The following is a 20,970-nucleotide window of genomic DNA, read 5'->3' on the forward strand; positions in this document are numbered from 1 at the left end:
ACCCCTATCCCAAGTCTTCAATGGCTCCTCATTATTTTCAAGTACAAATTTCTTTGCTCTGCACTAAATACCCTACTGTTGGGAAAATAGAATAGTTTGGTCAGGGCCCTCACCTTGGGTCCAGTTGGGTGTGGTTCAGCATCCTTTGTAAGCAAATTGTGTGTGTGAAATTAGTGCGCATGTGCGCCAATGTGTCTTTTTAGTTTTGTTGCTATTCTTGTGTTCTTCTGCAGAGAGAGAGAGAGAAAGAGAGAGAAAGAGAGAGAAAGAGAGAGAAAGAGAGAGAAAGGAGAGAAGAGAGAAAGTTTGGTGAAGAAGGCAGGGGTGGGCGTCGGCCTCGGGCATCCACCCTGCGTAGCCATGCTTTCCCACCTATGGCTCCAAGGACCTTTTGGCTGGTTACCTACCTCATAGACCTGTATGTATACGGTCTGGTTCTCAGCCTGATGTATGAAGGGTTTTTGACCCAGTCTGTGAATGGGCTTGAGGGGTCTGGGAGCTCCAGACCCAGCCCTTGCTCAACAATCGGCCCAGTCAGTACAGGATTACCAGCAGGTAAAAGAGCCCGACAACTAGCATGGTTGCCTAGCTTTACAAATGGCATCATGAACAGGATTAAGAGAACTACAATTGGTGCTGTGAGGATTCCAGACATTAGCTATGGCTCCACACCTCCCAATTCTGACTTGAAGCTATGCTCTACCTTTGCCTTCTATAAATCTCCTAGCATAGCCCTCTTCTCCTGCCATTCTGATTTACTCACTGCCATCTACCCCTCTCCTTTGCTGTATCTCTCCCATCTGTCTGGTTAAGTATGCATAAGTCACAATCTCCACTATATGTGGGTGGTCAGGTACAAAAGAGGAAAGTGAGCATATGTTAAGTGGATGATGGCTGCTGTGACTACTGGCCTCAGGGTCAGGGCTCAGCAGAGAAAGGAGAGGATGGTGTCATTTAGAGAGCAATCACCTAAAAGGGCAGCCACTACTCAGCTCTGACCAATTGTTCTCATGGAGGAAGGCTGGCCCAGAGTCTCCAGATCCTCTAAATTTCTAGAAGCCAGAAATCTGTATTTATTTGAAATCTAATTTTTAAACATTAGTCACTAATTGAAATGTAAAATATCATATAAGTCAACAAAATGTGGGCCAAAGAAAGAATCTCTGCAGAGTGGATGCAGCCCAAGGGCTGCAGTTTCAACCTCTAGTTGTTCCTAAACAACTCCTTCATCAGGAACCATCTTCATGCTCTTTTCCTTGTACTTGGTCCCCAGAACATTCCTGATAATATTAATTTCTCCCTTTCCTAGTTTCACACATTGATTTTGTGTATCACTCATCACACAAGTGGAGTGGCATCATTTCACTGCATGATCCCTTGTAAAATCACTTGCACTATATATTTTGTATTCCTTAACTTTTTATATCTTATCTCTCTGCAATTAGAGAATAAGCTCCTTGAGGACAGGAGCTGTATACCATAATTTCCTATATCCCTCACAGCAACTTCCAAAAGACATTCACAAATAGGCACTTATTTAAGGGTGTAAGATGCATGCATTTTGGCAGTTTCAAAAGTACAGATATTTTTTAAAAAGGAAATACGTGCTCCATTTCTTTGACAGCAGTCTTGAACAATCTGTCATCTTATTCAGCCATATGTATACGTGTAGGAGTGGGTTATCTTCCACAGAGATGTCTATAATGTGCACACTCCTATAACAAGCAACTCACACACGGAGACAGACTCCCTGGGTTGCTACCTTGGTTCTAACACATACTGTGCACATGACCTTAAGTAAATTACATAACTTCTATGTATTTTGATTTCTCAATGTATGAAAGAGGAATGATAATAGTACCTACACCTCAGAGGACAGTTGTGAGAATTAAATTAGTACATATAAAGTACTTAGAACAGTGCCTAATGCACAGTAGGTAATAAATTCAGTCATTATCATCTTAGGTTAGATAATAAAACTTACTTGCAGAAAAAAAATCTATTAAAATTTATAATCTATTTTAAAGAAAAATTAAAACTATTTCAGAAAAATTAGTAGAACTAATTGCAAAATTTTAGGTTTATGCTCTAGCCCCTAGTCACTCTCTAAAACACCAAAACTGTACTTGGAGGTAAAGTGTTCCTATACCACTAATCTTAGAAAAAGGTTTACAGGTTTTAGTTCTCCAAAAATATGTATACATACATATACAGGTAGCTCCAGCAGCTTCATTGTTACTGGCACAAAGTAGACCCTCAATAATTACTGTTTGTTAGAATAAGTGAATAAGGGCTGGCCCCATGGCGCACTCGGGAGAGTGCGGCGCTGGGAGCACTGCGACGCTCCCGCCGAGGGTTCCGATCCTATATAGGAATGGCCGGTACACTCACTGGCTGAGTGCGGTACAGGTGACACCAAGCCAAGGGTTGCCATCCCCTTACCGGTCACGAAAAAGACAAAAAAAAAAAAAAGAATAAGTGAATAAATTGCTCCACTTATTATATTAGACAAGTTTGGTACTAGGGAACTTCAAGTGTAGAATTTTCTTTGCTGAAATGTACAGGTAAAGATATCTCTGAGCCTCTTCAGTGTCCTCCAATTATAGCAATCATAATACACAATGATCTCTAGGTGGGATGGTTTGCTGTTCTTTATATGACCTGATCTAATTATTTTCAAAACAAAAGGAAACACAATATAGTACCTGCATAACTTTAGTAACTGATTAACTGAACAGCCTAAACCTCATGGAGGTTCAAAAATAAAGCACTGTATTTTTCTCAATTCTCTGAAGTCAGCAGAGATCTCCCTTCCTGTCTGTATAGATTCCTTAAAAATACTTGGAACAGATCCCAGAATTTTCAGGTCACTTTCAGCTATTAAAAGTCTATCCAGTTTAAAATGCCAATCACAGGACCAAATCAGGGCCTTCCCCAGGGCATCTCATCTCTCCAGGGTCCTGGGAAATGGGGTTGGGTCCTTACAATGCTACAACTGGGAGTGTAGGCCAATCCAAGTCTCGGTGCCTGCTGCCAACTTCTTCCAATTTTCTTTTTGCCTGGCCAGGCAGTGCAGGGCACAGCAGTAAATATATGCTTAAAATATTTCTTGCTTCTGGCCAAGGAGAAGACATTTCTTGCAAATAAAAATCCCTATATTTGGGAGGTCTGCTCACTCACTCTTCTACTCCAGCCCATAGGAATGGAGTTGGGGAAGGGTGAATGGTTAGTTTGGGGACTGGTTCCTGGCCCTTCCTTCACAAGGCCAAAAACCTATGGTTTAGAGAACAGAAGAGAGAATGGGCAGAGGTAAAACTAATTGCCCATGGATGTCTTTCTTTGTTTGTTCCCACTAACTATGCTTAAGACTCAATAACCTTCTCAGGGGATGCCACGAGCAGGGGTGACATTCAAAATATTTAACAGGGTTGGAGGCTGGAGAGATGCCAACTGACCAAAAGGGATTTGGCCTCACGACTGGAACAGGGTCCTGTAGGTCCCTTGCTGTGACCTCCAGTTGCAGGAAGGTTCAGGGGAACTTAGGGATGCAGGCAGAGATGATGCAAGGGTACTCAGGGAGTTGAGTCACAGGCTATTCACCAACAATAGGAAGTATTTCAATGCAGACCAGCTCAATATCACTCCTGCTTGTGTGAGTGCCTCAGAGGGTCCTGAGCAAAAGACTCTCCACAGTATTCTTCCCTGATGTGAGAGACTGTCCCAGGCCTGCCTCTGTCAACCCCTCCCCATTACTGTCCAGTGGCCTCTTGCCTAATCAAACTGAACTACTTCCAGTTTATCCACTTGACCCATGAGAAATTTACACATCTTTACAATGCCAAATCTAAGAGTGTGGCTGGCCATTCCAAGTCTCTCCTTGCTGCCAACTTCCTTCAGTTCTCTTTTTGCCTGGTCAGATAGGTGAAGGACTCAGCAATAAGTTTATGTCTAAAACACTTCTTGCTTCTCACCAAAGAATAGGAAGATACTTCTTGCATATGTCTCCCTCCATCTTTAAAAGTGGTTCCCTTTGAGTTGCCTTTGCTTCCCTGGACAGGGGGACAGAGATAAAGAATGGAAAGCACTTCTTTACTTTCTTCCCTGAGATAGAGAAAAAAGGCATGATATTCCAGATGACTGGATAGCCTATGACATCTCCCCACCTAGGGATGACTTGGTGGTTAGGGTGGGGATAAGAGAAGGAAACCCTAGAGTGGTATAGGGATAATAGTTGGATTAGGCCATCTCTTCATAAATCCCAAGAGAATGGTCTGGCCCAAATTGGAAGGAGTGTCTTGGTGACTTTCCCTTTGGAATGTATAAATTTAAAGCTGTCTCTTCCATGCCAGACAACACCACCAATTCTGGGCAACAGGAAAAATCCTTCTCAATACACTGTAATATTTATTTATTTAAAGAGACACCAGAAATAATATTAAATCTGTTAAAGAAGAATGAATATCAAATACACATAGTATTATAAAAAATGAAGGAAGCATATATCTACTGGTGATTATTTGGAGATGGTGATTAATCCATTGTGTACATATTTATGTTTAATTAGAAAATGGGAAGGCTTTAGGATGTTATTCTAAAACACACTCTATTAGTATTATGACATCATATTCATGCAGTGCAAATAAGAATGCAAGAAGATTTTCTTGGTAAATTATTTTTTAGCGACCCTGTTTCACCAAAAGCATATATTTTTTGTCATAAGAAATTAAGTCTGAGTATAATTTGATTTGCTATAATTGGAATAGGCTTATTTCAGTCATTTTACCCCTTTAAATTATGATTACCAGCATTTGTTAAACCATGGCATCTGTTTCATATTTGGGATGCATCCCGACAAATTAGAAGAGTGTTCTTTTTAATGAGCTTTGATTTAATAAGAAATCCTTTTTTATGACCGTTATGCCAAAGGAAAACAATGAGGAAACAAATTCACCTCTTTAGCACCCTCACATCGAAGTATTCCAAAGTGTCATACCTTTCTTACCAAAAAACAACCCCCAAACTGTTCAATAAAGATAAGTATTGCATATTGAAAGTTTGTTTTATAATTTAGTATTGTTTACTACTTAAGAAACCATATGTGTATTTGTATATATATGCACATGCAGAGACACAATTATATAACCAGAAAAAGCAGAGGGCCATACATCTATATTATTAAAGAAAAATAATCACTCATTCCAAATAAATTGTCTTGACAATCTATACAGTCTTAAAGGCAGTGGAGGAATTCATGACCTCAGTTTCTGTTTGCTAAGATTAGTTTACAACTCTAACTCCAAAGGCCCTCTCTTTGTCAGATCTTCACTGTTTCAGTTGTAACTGAAATAGAATTTTGCAATGACTCACAAAGTTTTTCAGAACTATTCCCTGCTGTCTTCATAAGTTTTCCTTAGAGTCTTCCAGTCATTCGTAACCCTCTATTTGGGTCTGAATTCATCTTACACAAGAAGGATGTCAGCTTAGTGTCAGACAGCAATGGGTTAGTTTGTTCCACTGTTTATATACTTTACTATTTCATGCCTTTGCATATTTATATTTCTAATTTGGATCTTGCTTGTGAAGCTTTAAAAGCCTATTTTAAAGATATCAGGTATTCAAAATTCCCAAATTTTTATGACACAAACCACCATAAGATTTAGAAATTTTAGAAAATAAATCATCCCGTTAAATTCAATAAACTACAAAGAATTTATAAAAGAACAATATCGCTCACAAAAAACAAACAAACAAACAAACAAAAAAAAAAAAAACAAAACCTCGGAGGGAATTCACTGAAAGAAAGCCAGAAAAATGAGAGAAAAGATTAAGTTCACTTAAGAGATTTTTGCTCATCCACTTTGTACTTCCTACTTTATCTCACTAATAGAAAAAACTGCTACTATAGCATCCTAAAGCTTAAGATACTTCTTCCACTGTTCCCTTGAGGTACAGCAGTCACAGCCTAGCAGAGAAAGCCATTGCTCATGCCCACCCTAGCAACAACTGCTTCTGGCATCTTCCTTCCCAACCATCCCCACCAAGTGAGGGCTCTGTTCCTCCCTGACTTTATGAAAGCATATTCCCTACTTTGCAGTGGAACAGAAGCATTTTATATCTATGTCATATCAAATGTACAACTAAAAGGTGTTAAACCAGATTTCAGACCATGTCATATGAGTTCTTCACTAAAAAAACAAAAATAAAAACATTAACCATCAGATTTAAAAGTGTGTCTTCTAGCACTATAAAGATGGTTTTAGAGAATCAGAGAAGAGGAAAATAACCTAGGCTCCTATGTTCAGGCTGAACTTGTTCAACCAATCTGAGAGAGACAAAAACTGAACTTATTTTAAAATACTGTCCGTGAAAATGATTTGGCAATATCCCTGGGTAACCTTTTTCAATGCTTAATGACTTTTGGTAGCAAAACTCCTTTTTCCTAAATTAAAGATTAACTATCCTATTGTTGAAAATTAGATATGTTTTATGATCACAGGTGAAGTGGTATGGTTTAAGAAACACTGTCATAATTAAATATTTTGTGATTTCCACCTGTGCAGATCTTATCTTACTATATTCTTGGAACTTGCCTCCGCCAGTTGAAAGAGTGCAGACTTTCCACAGCGTTTCACAGGATCAGCACCACCCAACTGAGAAGTGTTTGAAGAAATCTACATTGAAAATAATTCAAATAAAGAATATTAAGTGTGACACCAAAATATTTGCTTCCCACATTCAGAAATTTTCCAGTCTAAGGGAGTATCATTGCTCCCAAATACCAAATAACTTTAAACATTTCATGCTTAGGTTGACTATTTTGAGAACCATTTTTAGGAAATAACCTCAAATATAATTACAACAATAAAAAAACAGGTGTGGCTTAGGTGGTTGTTTAATGTCAAGAGTATTATCTTGCATATTACAGGCTTTAAATTTAACTCTGTAGCTTTAAAGTGAGATATGTATTTCCATTTCTATTTAAGTACTAACTCATCAACTGCCCAAATATAAGAGAGACTTAGAATCATTCTGCATTTACCAAACAATTAGTTAATTTTTTAAAGGAATATATTTGGGATCTCTGTGGAAAGACAGCATCAAATCAGTCAACAAATATTTTTTGAGAATCCAATATATGCATGCTAGAAAATATAACAGGAGTTGGAGAAACTAAGAGATTTATGTAAAACATTGACCCTGGCTTTCACAGTGTGCTCTGAAGTACATGCAAAGATTGACAACCAAGACCACAAATCCAAGTTACACAGTTAAGGACATCAACATGTAAACAACATTATACTGATTGTATACTCTTCTGCAAATTTGGCTAAACAGTGATTGAGCACTGATAAAAATGAACAGTAGTGCTTCATTTTCAATTTCTAGCCTCAGTAAGAGCTGAGAAAGACATACACTCTTAAGGATACTTACAAAGCATTCTTCTGGTAGCTAGCTATGGCTTAAGATTTTTTCAATCTTTGTGATTCTGAATTCTCTCTAAGACACAGCTTTTTCTTTTCTTTTCTTTTCTTTTTTTTTCCTTTTTGTCTTTTTTCGTGACCGGCAACGGATCGCAACCCTCAGTGTTGCGCCCGCAACTCTCTCATTTCCTTTTTGTCTTTTTTCGTGACCGGCAACGGATCGCAACCCTCAGTGTTGCGCCCGCAACTCTCTCAGCCAGTGAGTGGCCGGTCTGTATGTGGGATCCGAACCCTCGGTGGGAGCGCCGCCGCGCTCCCAAGCGGTGCACTGTAGCAGTGCGCCACCGGGCTGGCCCACAGCTTTTTCTTAATTTAGGAGGCAATCCTGACTTGTGACTATATCCTTCCAGGTGACCCCAGGTCCCAAAGGGGCTTCTATGGAGTTATCAGCTCCAGGAGAGACTGGGTGCTTGCTGCTAGAGGGAATTCTCCCTAGAATACTTGTTGAATAAGAGGTCTTTGTAGAAATGTATATTTAATAAGCTACCTAGCCCATTAAAAAGGGTGTAGTTTGAGAAAGTAATGAGGACTCTTTCCTCCTAGGTACTATTGGTTTTCAAAGAGTCCTTTCCTATTCATCCTAATAATTTACTTTTTCTTGAGAAGATAAACTCTTCAGTTTGGAATATTTTCGTCTAGCCAAATTTTCACTGATAAATGCCACTTCTTTTTCTAGACAAGTTGAATTCAATTACTCACCTTATCTCTTGACTAAGAGAAAACAAACACATTAATATCACTGACTCTCAGCGACTTAAGGGAATGAAGTACTGAACATAAATGTTAGTCCCTTGAACCAAAGTTGTAGAATAGAAAAGATATGGCCTTTGTACCAAACAGACTTGGCTTCATTACTTTCTGCTGTGTGGACTTAAGCAAATACTTAAGGCTTTGAGCCTCATTTACTTCACCTTCAAAATAAAAACAATAAATAATCTGCCCCATATTACGATGTGGAGATTAGATCTGATGTTAGTGAGTATCACAGTGCTGAGGCCATATTATGCTCTCAATATATGGCACAACTGTTTGTAACAATGACTTATCATTACTAACACTAATAAACACAAACCCTTTTAGTATAATTCCAAAAATTAGTTACACACGGACACTGAATGAAATTAAAAACTGCAATATCTGAGGATGATACTTATTAAGTTTAGTAATCTGTAGAGTATTAAATTTGTTGCATCATCACGTGATACTCTCAAGAATTGTTGTAGGACAACAGCCGAATAGTGCTGCACTACACAAGAGAGCTGCACTATATAGCCCATGCTGTTTTTCCAGTTCTTCCACTGACTCGCTCTGCTGTCGCTTTTGTTACTGTAGCTTTCTGATCCTTAACTCTGTGTGTTTGTTCACCCCCATATATCCTGTACCTAATCAATGGCACACCAAGGGGCTCAGTGAAGAACTACTGAATACGCAGATGTAGTATCTGCCCTCAGAGTTAATGCACAGCTGTCTGAGTGGAGGCTTGAGAAAGGGTCTTCGCCTCTCAATAGGAAACAACTATGTTTAGTCAGAACAGTTTTCTTTATTGTCTCTGGGAGCATTTTCACCTATTTATAGGTACATGACAGTATTTTAAATGCTCAAGATTACTGGAAGCCTGATTTCCAAAAGGGCATGTATGGGGGAAGTTCAACATATTTTAATAGTCCAACATTTCCAGAATCTTCTAACAATAAAATTTTAATGGTATGACTTAGTAGTGAGATATGCTTTCTAAAAATACCTTTTGACTTAATTTTTTTGTTGGGAGGGGAGGGTGAAAACTGGACATATGTTAATTTCAGTGGCCCCACAGCATTTGACATTTCTAATCTTTCTTTTGGGAAATCCTTTCCTGGGCTTCCATTACTGCAGGTTCTCTGTTTTCCTCCTGCCTCTTAGGCCACTCCTTGTCACTCTCTTTTGCTGGCTCTTCTTTCTACAATCGCATAAATGCTGCTTTTCTCTCAGAGTTTTGTCTTAGGGCCCTCTCTGTTTTCATTTTACACATTTTCTCTCAGTAATCTTATCTATGCTGATGGCTTCAATTTCAAGAATAGTTGTAAAATGCAGATTTGTTACACCACTGTTCACTCCTTCCAATATTTTTCTATTTAAGAGAAATAACACCCCTTCAAGTGAGAACAATATAGTTAATACATGTTTTTCAATGACTAATCAGCTATGGAGGGAAGTGTGTGCTTGCTACACTGGTGGATAGGAGGCACTAGTGAGCCATACTACATACTGTCAGTACATCTTCATGATTGTGCTTTTTATTGTCCTTAAATTGAATGCTTGCCAATCTCCACTAGTCTCTTTTCTGATTATTATGAAATGTTTGGATAAACAGTATTCATCCATAAAATTTAGCAAAATGGTGGGTATAACAGTACATGAGGTACAGCAAAAGTGCTACGAAAAATTATTACCCTGGATGTCAAATTGCTAATTTTATGGCTGCCTGAGTGGGGTGAGCATGTCAAGGAAACAAGTGGTAAACACCAGAATCAAATTAGGCAATGGTGGAAGTCTTCTGCAATTATGAGAGGTATGATTAACATTGTAGCCTGGGAGAACATGACCAAGAATTATTGAATGAATAAATTAATCAAAGAACAAATGAAAAATATGAGAATGATTGGTCATTAAAAGAAATATGCTTACTTTAAGAAATTTCTTACTTTAAAAGAAATATGCTTCTAAGAACACACATAATACCTTAACTGATTAGTTGCAGTGTAAGTATATGGTGTTTTTATTGCGTGTAATATTCCGTAACTTATTGAGCATTCCATCATGAAAATGAATGCTTCAAATTTGTACCTATTGCTTATATCCAAATGTGACAATACCTTAAGCATTGTGAGATTACGGTTGTATTTATATTGGCAAAGTAAATGTTTTCTATGGAAAGTTTTAATGTCTAAATCTATTTGTTTAAATCATCCAGATTAGCTCTCTGTGCCTTCAAAGTAAATACATAACTTTTCAATGCAAAGATATCCTCTAAGCCTAAGAGTCAGCCACCCAGCATAGACGAGAATGTGGATTGTTTATGGATTTCAGACCTGTTAAATAATGGAAGACATTAGGTCCATTCTGGCATTATATTTGTCATTAGTCTTCAGTAAACTAGATCTAAAAAGTGACTGACATGTCACTCTACCTGTACACAAGAAAAGATGCAGATAGGAAACTCATTCTGACCAATTTAAAGGATCAGAGTACAGAAACAGTGATGGTACTTCAAATGGGCCAAGCTGAATATTGATGAAATAGAAATATCAACATGGAATGGGAGAGAGTTTGGAATTGGGAGGGGGGGCAGTCTCTGCACTCTGTATTTCTTTCTAGGTCCTATAAAGCAGATATATTATTTTTTTCTCTTTAAATGTAAACATTCATGAGGAGCCTGCTAAGAAAATGGGATTTATTTGGTTTCATGGTTCCACATAGGTTAACTTCAATAGGCTTTAAAATGATCAGATTTGATTATGAAGGAAAAATATCCTTCTCAGTTTGCAAGGCACAGACCCAGGATCCGATGTGAAAGAATAACATTTTCAACTCAAAGGAATGTACAGAGTTCACTTTTTTTAAAAAGGGTGTTTCTTAGATAAACATGTTATACAATAAACGACCTGGTTTCCAAGAGAAGATCTAGTTAATCTCTTGCTAGAATTACAAGAGTTTCTAAATGAACTTAAAAGGAATGGTTTCTAAGAATTTTGCCATGATTGATCTTAAAATGATGTTCCAAGCTAAACACTTTTAAAGAGTAAGTTGTTTCCTATATTACATAAACACTCACTTCTCTCTAAGCATACATAATAGAGCTGGAAATCCCTCTGAAAAGGGATGGAGATATAAAGTGTTCCATTGGGTAATTTTCTATTATACATCCATCTTTTCCTCTTTCCAGGCCCATGAGGTCCCAGAGATATTAGGAAGGGCCTTAACAATAACAACTTAATCATCTTGGAGTTAAAAAAATTCCCACAACTATAGAACAGTGGTCTCAAACTGTGGCTCTCTAATAGGAAACTTGCTAGAAAAGCAAATTCTCAGGCCCAACCCCAGCCTTAATGAATCAGAAACTCAGGGAGTGGGGTCCAGCAATCTGTGTTTGAATAAACCTTCCAGTTAACTCTGATGTATTTTAAAGTTTGTGAACCTTGCTACAGATTAACTAGAACAAGAATTTCCAAAATCTTCGTGTTTTCTCAAAAGTAATGATATTTTATGAAATAATTATAACAGGGTTAGAGATATCAACACACTTAGTAATTATAGCCTTTTCTATTTCTACTGCAATATATATGCTCATACTAGATTTTACCAGTTAATTTTTTTAGTTCATCTAGTCAGCACTAATTTAGCCTTAAATAAACTGGCCCAGTATTGGGCTGACAATATGTTAGAGACAGAAATTTAGATTTCTCTTGGGTCAGATGAGGAAAGTGACTAGAGAGGTTATATATCCTTAGAGAACCATACACTTCTCTTGTATAATCACATATATCACTTAGAATTAAATAACCAAGTATGTGATCACTTAACTTGCTTAGGAATTAAAAGGGCTCATATTATCAACCTATGTAAAATATAACTAGGAAAAGTAATATACCTTGTACTGGGTGGTGGTGGTGGGTGGGTACTTCATCTGATTCTCAGGCAAAACAGAAATAATTTTTTTACATTATCCATTTTATTTTGGCTTTTTTTCCCATCATGTATGCCTTCCTATGTTACGATACCTTCAAATGACTCCTAAAGAGTTTTCAAATTAACAATTTTTGTTAAAGCTTCCTCAATTTCTACATATGCTTCATAGTAAAAAAACCAAAATCCCTTAGAAGACACTGCTGTCGAGCAAGAGATAACATCTAAAAATGCCTCCCTGCACGACTTCTCTCCCAAGTGGCTAAATTCTTTTCTTGCCTAGGAAAAAACTTAGTATAATTAAGAGGCAAGGGCCAAATCTTTTCGTGCTTTGAGGAGTGTGTATTGAGCAGCAAGGTGAAATTAGTTTGTTTAAGAAAGGTGAAAGATCTTACTCTGTAGAATCACAGGATAGCGGCTGTTACACCATCAAACTGGTCCCTCAGAGCTGCCCCAGAGCTTCAAGAGCTCCTAATGAATCTGATGATGCTTTAGCTTAAATAACATTTAATCAAGCTCTGAGTGGTGATAACTGTTAGAAACGCACCAGCACCAGCTGAGATATTCCACATTGACATTTTAAATTAAGTTGAATACTCTTGGTAGTTAATGCATATCTAAACATCAGGTGTGTCAAAGATAAGCCACTACCTTTCTAATATTCATGCTAGGGAGTGAAGAATTTAATCAAACAGAATATATAGCAAATAAATTCTGTTTTGAAGGAAATATTTCTGAAAAGTTGGATGAGACCGGCTCAGACATCAACATTAAAAATAAATTCAGTCACCATGCCAAAATTCTTTTTTAACTCCGAAAAAAATATTAGCATCAAATAAATGGGTGTCAACAACTGGAGGAAAGCAAGGAGGAGTTAAGCAAAATTACTTCTCCCAGACAGCAAAAAATAACAGTCTGTTTAACATAATGGAAAGTTAAAATCAGATTCATCAAGCAAATTGTTCTTTATAAAATAACATTATATATTTTTGTTACCAGTTTTACACAACAGCTCTCAGCAGCTAAAGCAAATACTGTGGCAGAGAAGCCAACCACATAAGTGGGCAAACTGATAGGATAAAGTCATGGTGGTTGACACAAGAGTCCCAAGAGGAAGCAGGATTTTTTTTTTTTTTTTTTTTTGATGTAAGAGCTGAAAGTAATTTTTCTCATTTTCAAAGTAAGATGCTAGGTTTTTTTTCTGCCAAAAGGATATCATTTTACATTTCATTTATGCAGCTTTATTCAAATGAATCAAAGTGATTCAATACATCAATATTAAACAGGACAGTCCTGCTTATGATTTTCTTCAAAGTAAGATGCTAGGTTTTTTTTCTGCCAAAAGGATATCATTTTACATTTCATTTATGCAGCTTTATTCAAATGAATCAAAGTGATTCAATACATCAATATTAAACAGGACAGTCCTGCTTATGATTTTCTCTCAACCCTGTAAAAAATCGCTTAGTTTATGATATGCATTTTTTGTTGGAATTAATAAAAAGGGAAAACGAAAAAGACCTAAAACAGACATCTTATTTTCATAAACTGTATACATTTTATTTTTCATATAGTGCTCATTAGGAATGAGCAGATGCTTGAGGCTAGGGCTTTTGTGGCAAAAAAAAAAAAATCAAGCAAGCTATCAGATTTGCCTCCTCAGCATACCAACCAAGAAAACACTCTCCAGCAGGGTGTGCTCTCTCTCTGGCTGGCAAACCAAAGAAATCTGAGATTCTGCAAGAGCTGACCTGATCTAAGCCTGGGATTAAACAACACTAATAAAAATACTGGCTAAAGCTAAATGACATCAAAAGCTAATTTAACCTGATTTCACAGGTCATATTTGCCACTGCATTTGCTGTGAGAGAGTCATTCATAAATTACAGCATCTAACTTCATTATTGGAAAAATTTAATAAATTGGAATTCTCTGGCCTTTATATGTTGACAGCAGTTTTTTCAAGCATTTAAGATATATTAAAAACAAGGTAAAATGAAATAAATATATTACTGGTAAGTGCCTATTCTGAATGAAGTCTGTAATGAATGCTTATAAAATGGGTATAAAATCTGGAGCAGATTTGACTATGATTATACCAAAGGAAGCAAAAAGCAATAAACATTGTTATGTGTATTATGTTAATAATAGAAAGAGGCATACCTAAAGTTCACAACACATTATTAAAACTCCATCTCAGTATTTCCTGAGCTCAGAAAGTTTTCTGAGCCCAATAAGCATTAAAAAAAGGTCATACCTCTGCAAACTGAAACAAGGCTGATGATTGACACTGTTTTGTAGGAGCATCAGGGTGGGATGTACTTGAAGATATCTAAAAGGAAACAAGTAATTTTTAATGCACAAGGACATTTTTCCATATCAGACTATTAGACTCTGCCACATACTTCTCACTGTAGACACTGAGAAAGATTAAGACATGAGTCATCACTCTCAGTCTCTTTTAAAAGAGCAGCATAAATGATAAAGGAAGACAAAGGCCATGTTTCTAAAAACAGATGATTGGAAAGAACAAAAAGACTGAGTTTGGCTCATTTGCTATGTCGCTTCTAAGGGTATCAGGTATATATCAAACAGCAGTTAAGGAGACCTGTTGAAATGAATTTCCCTTTTTAATAAATTTTAAAAACATATTATTAAAAGCAGGAGGCTGCAAGCAAAGCCAATCACTCTCTCTCTTCCCTACACCACTCCCTCTCCAAGCTGTTCTCTACTTAGAGACAGCTGTGAAACAGCGTGGAAGCATATGGATGTGGGTCAGAGTATCTGGAATTGAATCTTAGCTCTGCCAGTTACCAGCTACATGACCTTGGGCAGCTCCGCTAAACTTTCTGAGACTTATTTTTCCCAACTGTAAATCGATGATGATAATGATAATTTCCATTTTACAGAATTACAGTGAGAAGAAAATAAGCTATAAAATACATTATCTGGCATGGCACCAGAACTCAACAAATTATTCACTAAATATGAAAAGCTTTTCCTTCCCACCCAACACAAACACATATATACTTTAGTGTCTGAAAGTGGACAGAAGATTCTACCATACCACACTTGATTCAATTAAAAGACCTTTGTTTCCACTGGATAATTATGGTAGACATTCAAACTTTGCTCTGAGGGCCACACCGAAATACTTTTCGAGGATATTTACAAGGTCAATTATTGGTTCTAAAGTGGACAAAGCTTATATCCAGCTACAAAACAGGGTGGAAGTGAGTCACAAGAACAGAAAGCCTGGGTAATATAACTTCAACCCATTCTCAGTCCCACAAAAGTCTTTTTCTTCAAGTAACTGTTTTTACTAATTCCATTAAAGAGTACTTACTAAGCAATAAATGTACCTTAATCATCACTCCTCAATCACAAAAATCACTTTTTCATCTTAATTAAGCTGGTTAGAAAAACAATGGGGCCATGTGGTGACATAGTATCAAAGTGACGTTTAGGTGTGAGAAAGAATTAGCAGAGAGACTGACTGATAAGCATTTTCAGAATAAAAATCAGTAAGAAGAAAAAAGACACACCAGATCCTATTTAACAAACTAGATAACTAGATATAAACAAACCACCATGAATAGATAAGATTTAACCACATGTTTAGAAGACATTCAAGGGTGAAATTAAAGAACGTTCCTTGGTCAAACCATGAATCCTATCACTTCGAGTGACCTCCATGTGCAAGTGTGACAGACTACAAACATGAATGCACAGGGATTTTCCTGAAGTCTTGAGAATTATAAACTCAGCATGTCTTACTTCAGACTTTACTTTTTATTCCTACCAATTCTCAATAAAAGTTAGAGAAAATAAGCAGTTTATGTAAGGCAAAATGTCTAACCTACAATATATTTCTTCAAGAATTAAATCAGGCAGTGAACAAAACAGAACCACCAGTGTGGTAATCCATCCAGTTTTTTGAAAAGCATTTCACGACTTCAAAACAAAAGGATGTTTTTATGAATTAATATTAAGATAAAGATAAGATAAAATTAAAATTAATGACATTAATAGGAGCTCCTGGAGAAAGATTAGGGACCTTTTACATAAAAGCAATAGGGTAAGGGATCAATTTGGAATCTTAGGTATGCTGTAGAAGCCACAGAAATGTACATATGCTAACACGCCCAAAATTTCAAGTGAAGTTTTAGACATCTCATTCAATCTTTAGTGGTTCAGGGATCACTCCTTAAGTATCTCTTCTTTCAAAGTTGGGACCAACATTATTGAACATATTTATAACTGCTGTCAAAAAGAGAGTGCGGACTGAATACTCTATTACATTAAATTCTTGAGAAAATGACATATAAAACAATTGGAAATCATGGTAGATCTCACACCAAGCAGAAAGAAAAGTGACAGATAAAAGAGTATCACGTGAACAAATATATATTATAACATTCTGTTGATATCAACAAGGTATTTAGGCATATCATAAACAAGTCTTAAAGGAAGAGCCTAATGTACCATTGTGAAAAGTAGTTTTGCCAATGAAATATTGAGAGCCACTAGGAAGAACACTAGCAGGAAAAAAAATCTGAAAGTAAAAATATGCTCCCCTGTACAAAACTATAACATGATGCGCAAATGCCAGGAAGGACGACAGTGGTAGAGAATGTCTAGTGAGAGACAATTCAAATGATCAAGGTAAGACCAGGTGGCTTAATATTTAGAAAAGAAATTAATCAATGAGGGATCATATTGAGTTCTGGGACAAATGAAGATATTTTGGGAAAGAGTCTTAAGTTTTAGACCCGATATCAAAGATAATGTGTTTTTCTATATCATTTCTTTGAACCAGTGTCAAAAGACATATTGAGATGAACAGGTCTGACAAAAGACATAAGACTTTGAAAACTGCCAACCTCATGCTTAAGTTTCAATTAGACAAGAGGAAAATGTACTTAAAAAAAAAAAAGGAATAAATAGCCAATAACCATGAATTTGATTCTGTCTTCTGATTTATCAAATCAACACGTAACGAATGACTAATTTCCAATAGTAATTCAATTATATTCTTAACCCTACTATGAATAAAAAGTAGTGATGAGGTTTAAGTGTAGTAATATTTAGTATGACCTAACAACAAACTTCTACAAACACATACAGTTACGTATTATTTAAGAACTCTGGAGATCCCAAAATATCTTTTCCAAAATTTGATTCTATTTGCCCATTTGTGATTAATTGAGCTAAGCAGAGAGTTCTTCATTGCTTTCAGTTACCATAATTAAAATTAAAGCCCACTTTACAATTTCCTCATTAAGTATAAATTACAATATATTACCTCGGCAAACTGAAACAATGGTGACTTCTGACGCAGTTCAGGGGATTCTGAAACATCAGGCCTGCAAGTGCCAGAGGATAACTGAAACAAAGAAAAATATCATGAGACATCACAGGAATAGTTTCTAGAAGACAAATGCCACCTAAAACATTCCAATTTTGAGGAAAGAATGGTTTTATTTCCCCCCATTTGAGACAATACTGTTATAAAAAAGTAGTTATTTTTATTTTATTTGCTTACTTATTTAAAAAATTATTTACTTTTTTATTTTAACATTTACTTGTACGTTTTTGTGGGGTACAGTGTAGTTATTATGCAAAGTTTTATAGAAGTGACCATTCAACTGTAAAATAATGTCAAAAATAAGAGGCAATGGACAGCGCAATGCAGTTTAGGAACGTTAATTTTCACCTAAGGGAAATTTCTGCAAAATCGCCCATTTGATTACTTGGCTCTCTGCCACCATATCCAAAGAATATCTACTCCTTTCATGTTCTGTGTTTCCTCAATATTTTATATCACCTGACCACATGAAAACACAAATGAGATCTGATAATATAAGTCTTCTGGGGAAAAAAAAATAAAGTCAAATTCCTGTTTTCCAGTGTTTATACACAAGCCCCAATCTTAGAAAGATTAATACTTACATAAGAGAAACTTCTTTTATCATATTTATTTTCTTTTGTACTATTTACTACGTTGGGTAAGCATGTAACGCTCTGCCTCCTTCATTTGCTATCTTATTGACAACATTTACAGAAACACCACTTTAAAAAAACAAATTCTATTAATCAAGTACTCTTCTCAGTATATTCATTTCCTCTTTTATCTCAATGGTAGAATTAACCTATTTCTGCATTTGGGTGACAATCACTTAGTTACTAAGCTGTGATTCAGAAGTCTTCAGAGTCACAGAACGTTAGAGAGGGAAAGATTTTGTTAATTCTCTCATCTAACCCCCCTCTCTTTACAGGTGAAGAAAATTAGGACTAGAGAGGTAAATGACACTACCCCTCCCCAACACTCAATAATCCTCTTATTCTCTATTTAGCACTTATCATCACAAGACATAAATATTCATTTATTGCACGTCTTCTCCCAGGGGCTTTGTTTAATGAGTTATTTAACGCAGTGCCTGGGCACAATGTAGAAATGCAACCTTTATTTGTTGAATGAACTAATAAAAGTTGACAATAGGCCTTCTAATCCCAAATTAGTATGTTTCCTATACATTTTCTTGAATGATGAAGTTAGGGAGCCTAGGGAAAAAAGTTATATTCACTTTAAAGGATAAATAGAATGAAGTTACAAATATTTTTTAATAACTTGTTTTCTGACTACAAAGTAATCCAGTTTACCATTAAAAAAAAAAAAAAATCACCTAAAATGTTTTTTCTCAAATATAAGCAGTTAACATTCCGTATATATTCTTCCAGCTGTGTATTTAGGTAATCCTTTCAAAGAACATAGAATATTGTACTAGAGTTATAGAATGTTCTTTTTTTAAACTTAACAGTACATTAATTTTCCTGCATTACTAAATCTCTTCCAATGTAATTTTAATAGCTGCATATGATTGTATTAGATGGTTAAATCCTATGGAAAGAGCTGCCAGTCATCCAGGTTATGCTTCTAGACAGTTTCTCACTGAACCCCTTCATCAGACATTGGGAATGTGTTTCTCTAACAGTGTCACAGGCCATTGAGCAGAAAAAGCATTTGAAATTTTAATTGTCACCTTTGGATTTTAAAGAGTAATGGCCACCTTATCCCAGTGATAAGCACCATAGAGAAGGTAAGCAGCTTTAATTAATTTGCCACCTGTGGTTTGGCTGCAAAGCTTGACTCCCTAATTGTCACTTGACTATATGACATGTTGTGCCAAATATCCCACCAAGGAGACACAAAATGTAGTAAAAAGGCCAACAAATCCTGAAATTAGCAGCCACAAAGGATTGACAATTCTTTTATTAGAAGAAATACTTAAACACAAAGTATAGTATTTTGAACAAAAATTTGGGAATAATAAAAAAAAAATCAACACTTCCCTGGTTAATAAAGAAATCTTATGTGTTTGGCTTCTGAAAAGTTTGGCAAACAATCAAACTCTGATTTAAAATTAAGCTTAGAACTAAAGGAAATTCTAAAGTGTTTTTATAAAACTTCAATAAAATAGGTTGTGTACATGACAGAAATCTACAAAAGATATTTAGAATAAGATATATTATCATTTAGGGTAGCTACACTGTATAAAGCCTATATAACATATATCCTTATTTCAGACTCCACGACACATGAGAAATAGCTACCATTTATGAGGAGTTAAGTTACCCTATGGCTTAGAGTTCATATTAACTGTAAGAAGAAAATTCAACTTTAAGAATTATTTATAGATTATTCGGTTACAGAAATATATCAAGTCATAAAGTTTAAAAGTTAAATGGTACTCTTTGCAAACCTTTAGGATGGATGGCCTTAAATAAAGCTTTCTATTTGAATGGAGAATTCACATGTGAGTAATTAAAATCATCTGTAATCCTTCATCTTATGTCCGCTGTACTATGCAATCAAAGATGTCTATGCATGTGTGTGTGCTTACCGTGCACTTGGCACAGAGTAGATGCACAATGAATATCTGTTGACTGACTTGTGAATACAAAGAATCTCAGTGACATGGCCACGAGGTACAACAAAGGCTGTCCAGTGGCTAAACAGCAATAATAGAATCATTAAAGCTGTGCGTTTTATTCAGGTGGACCATGTCCTTTCTCAAAATCTAGTTGTTTTTACTTTAAAGCACTGGGGATTTAGTATATAACTTCAGTGTAGTATAACGGAATCAGCACAAAATTAGAAGCCAGGAGAATTGGGTTACTACTAAGCTATGTTGTTAGCTGACTTGTTTATCTGACTCTCTAGTACACAGCAGAATAGAGGCAGCAAATCAGAAGGGGCCAAAAGTAGGGCCGATAAAAAGGAAGAGGGTTGCGAAAGAGAGAGGGTTGCAAAAAGGAAGAAACAATGCCAGCAGCAGGATGAGACAGTGGGTAAGACAGAAAAACTGTAAGGAACAGACACAAATGTTTCATAAAGCAATGTAGTCTATCTAAAACAAACTGAAGTAGGGCCAATAGCCCCCGAATTTCTCCTGAAGGCATCAGCTCATTGCAGTAATTAATATTTATAACTGTGATTCTAAGTTGTCAAGACAAGGATAATTATGAAATATATTCTTTATTAAGAAGGCAGAAATGCATGTGATACATGTTAGACACATTTCTATGTAAAAATCTCAAAATATAAAAACGGTCCAATGACATGGCAAATATGTGTGTGTGTGTGTGTGTGTATATATATATATATATGTATATATATATGTACAATTCATTCTTCAGCACTTGATAAGGCATCCAATGAAAGTGTGTATATTTGCACATACACTGATATACAAACACGTTTGGTAAAGAAATAGGGAATTCTATCCATATGAAAGGGAGAGGGCGTTTCCTACGAAAGGCTATT

General features: G+C 36.1%; 1 protein-coding gene across 6 annotated transcripts in view; it reads right to left on the bottom strand.

Moving 5' to 3' along the window:
• The window catches only part of BBX (bobby sox homolog (Drosophila)), a 284,645-nt gene that overhangs the window by 55,747 nt on the left and 207,928 nt on the right, over positions 1-20,970 (bottom strand). For all 6 annotated transcript variants that reach the window (XM_008588833.1, XM_008588813.1, XM_008588839.1 and 3 more), the window contains 3 exons: positions 17,449-17,529; positions 14,401-14,475; positions 6,591-6,671 (listed from right to left, as the gene is read on the bottom strand). In XM_008588833.1, the coding sequence (XP_008587055.1) occupies positions 6,591-6,671; positions 14,401-14,475; positions 17,449-17,529 (237 nt within the window). The remainder of the gene's footprint in view (positions 1-6,590; positions 6,672-14,400; positions 14,476-17,448; positions 17,530-20,970) is intronic.

This window comes from Galeopterus variegatus, unplaced genomic scaffold, assembly GCF_000696425.1.
Source record: "Galeopterus variegatus unplaced genomic scaffold, G_variegatus-3.0.2 Scaffold132, whole genome shotgun sequence".
Lineage (NCBI taxonomy): Eukaryota > Metazoa > Chordata > Mammalia > Dermoptera > Cynocephalidae > Galeopterus > Galeopterus variegatus.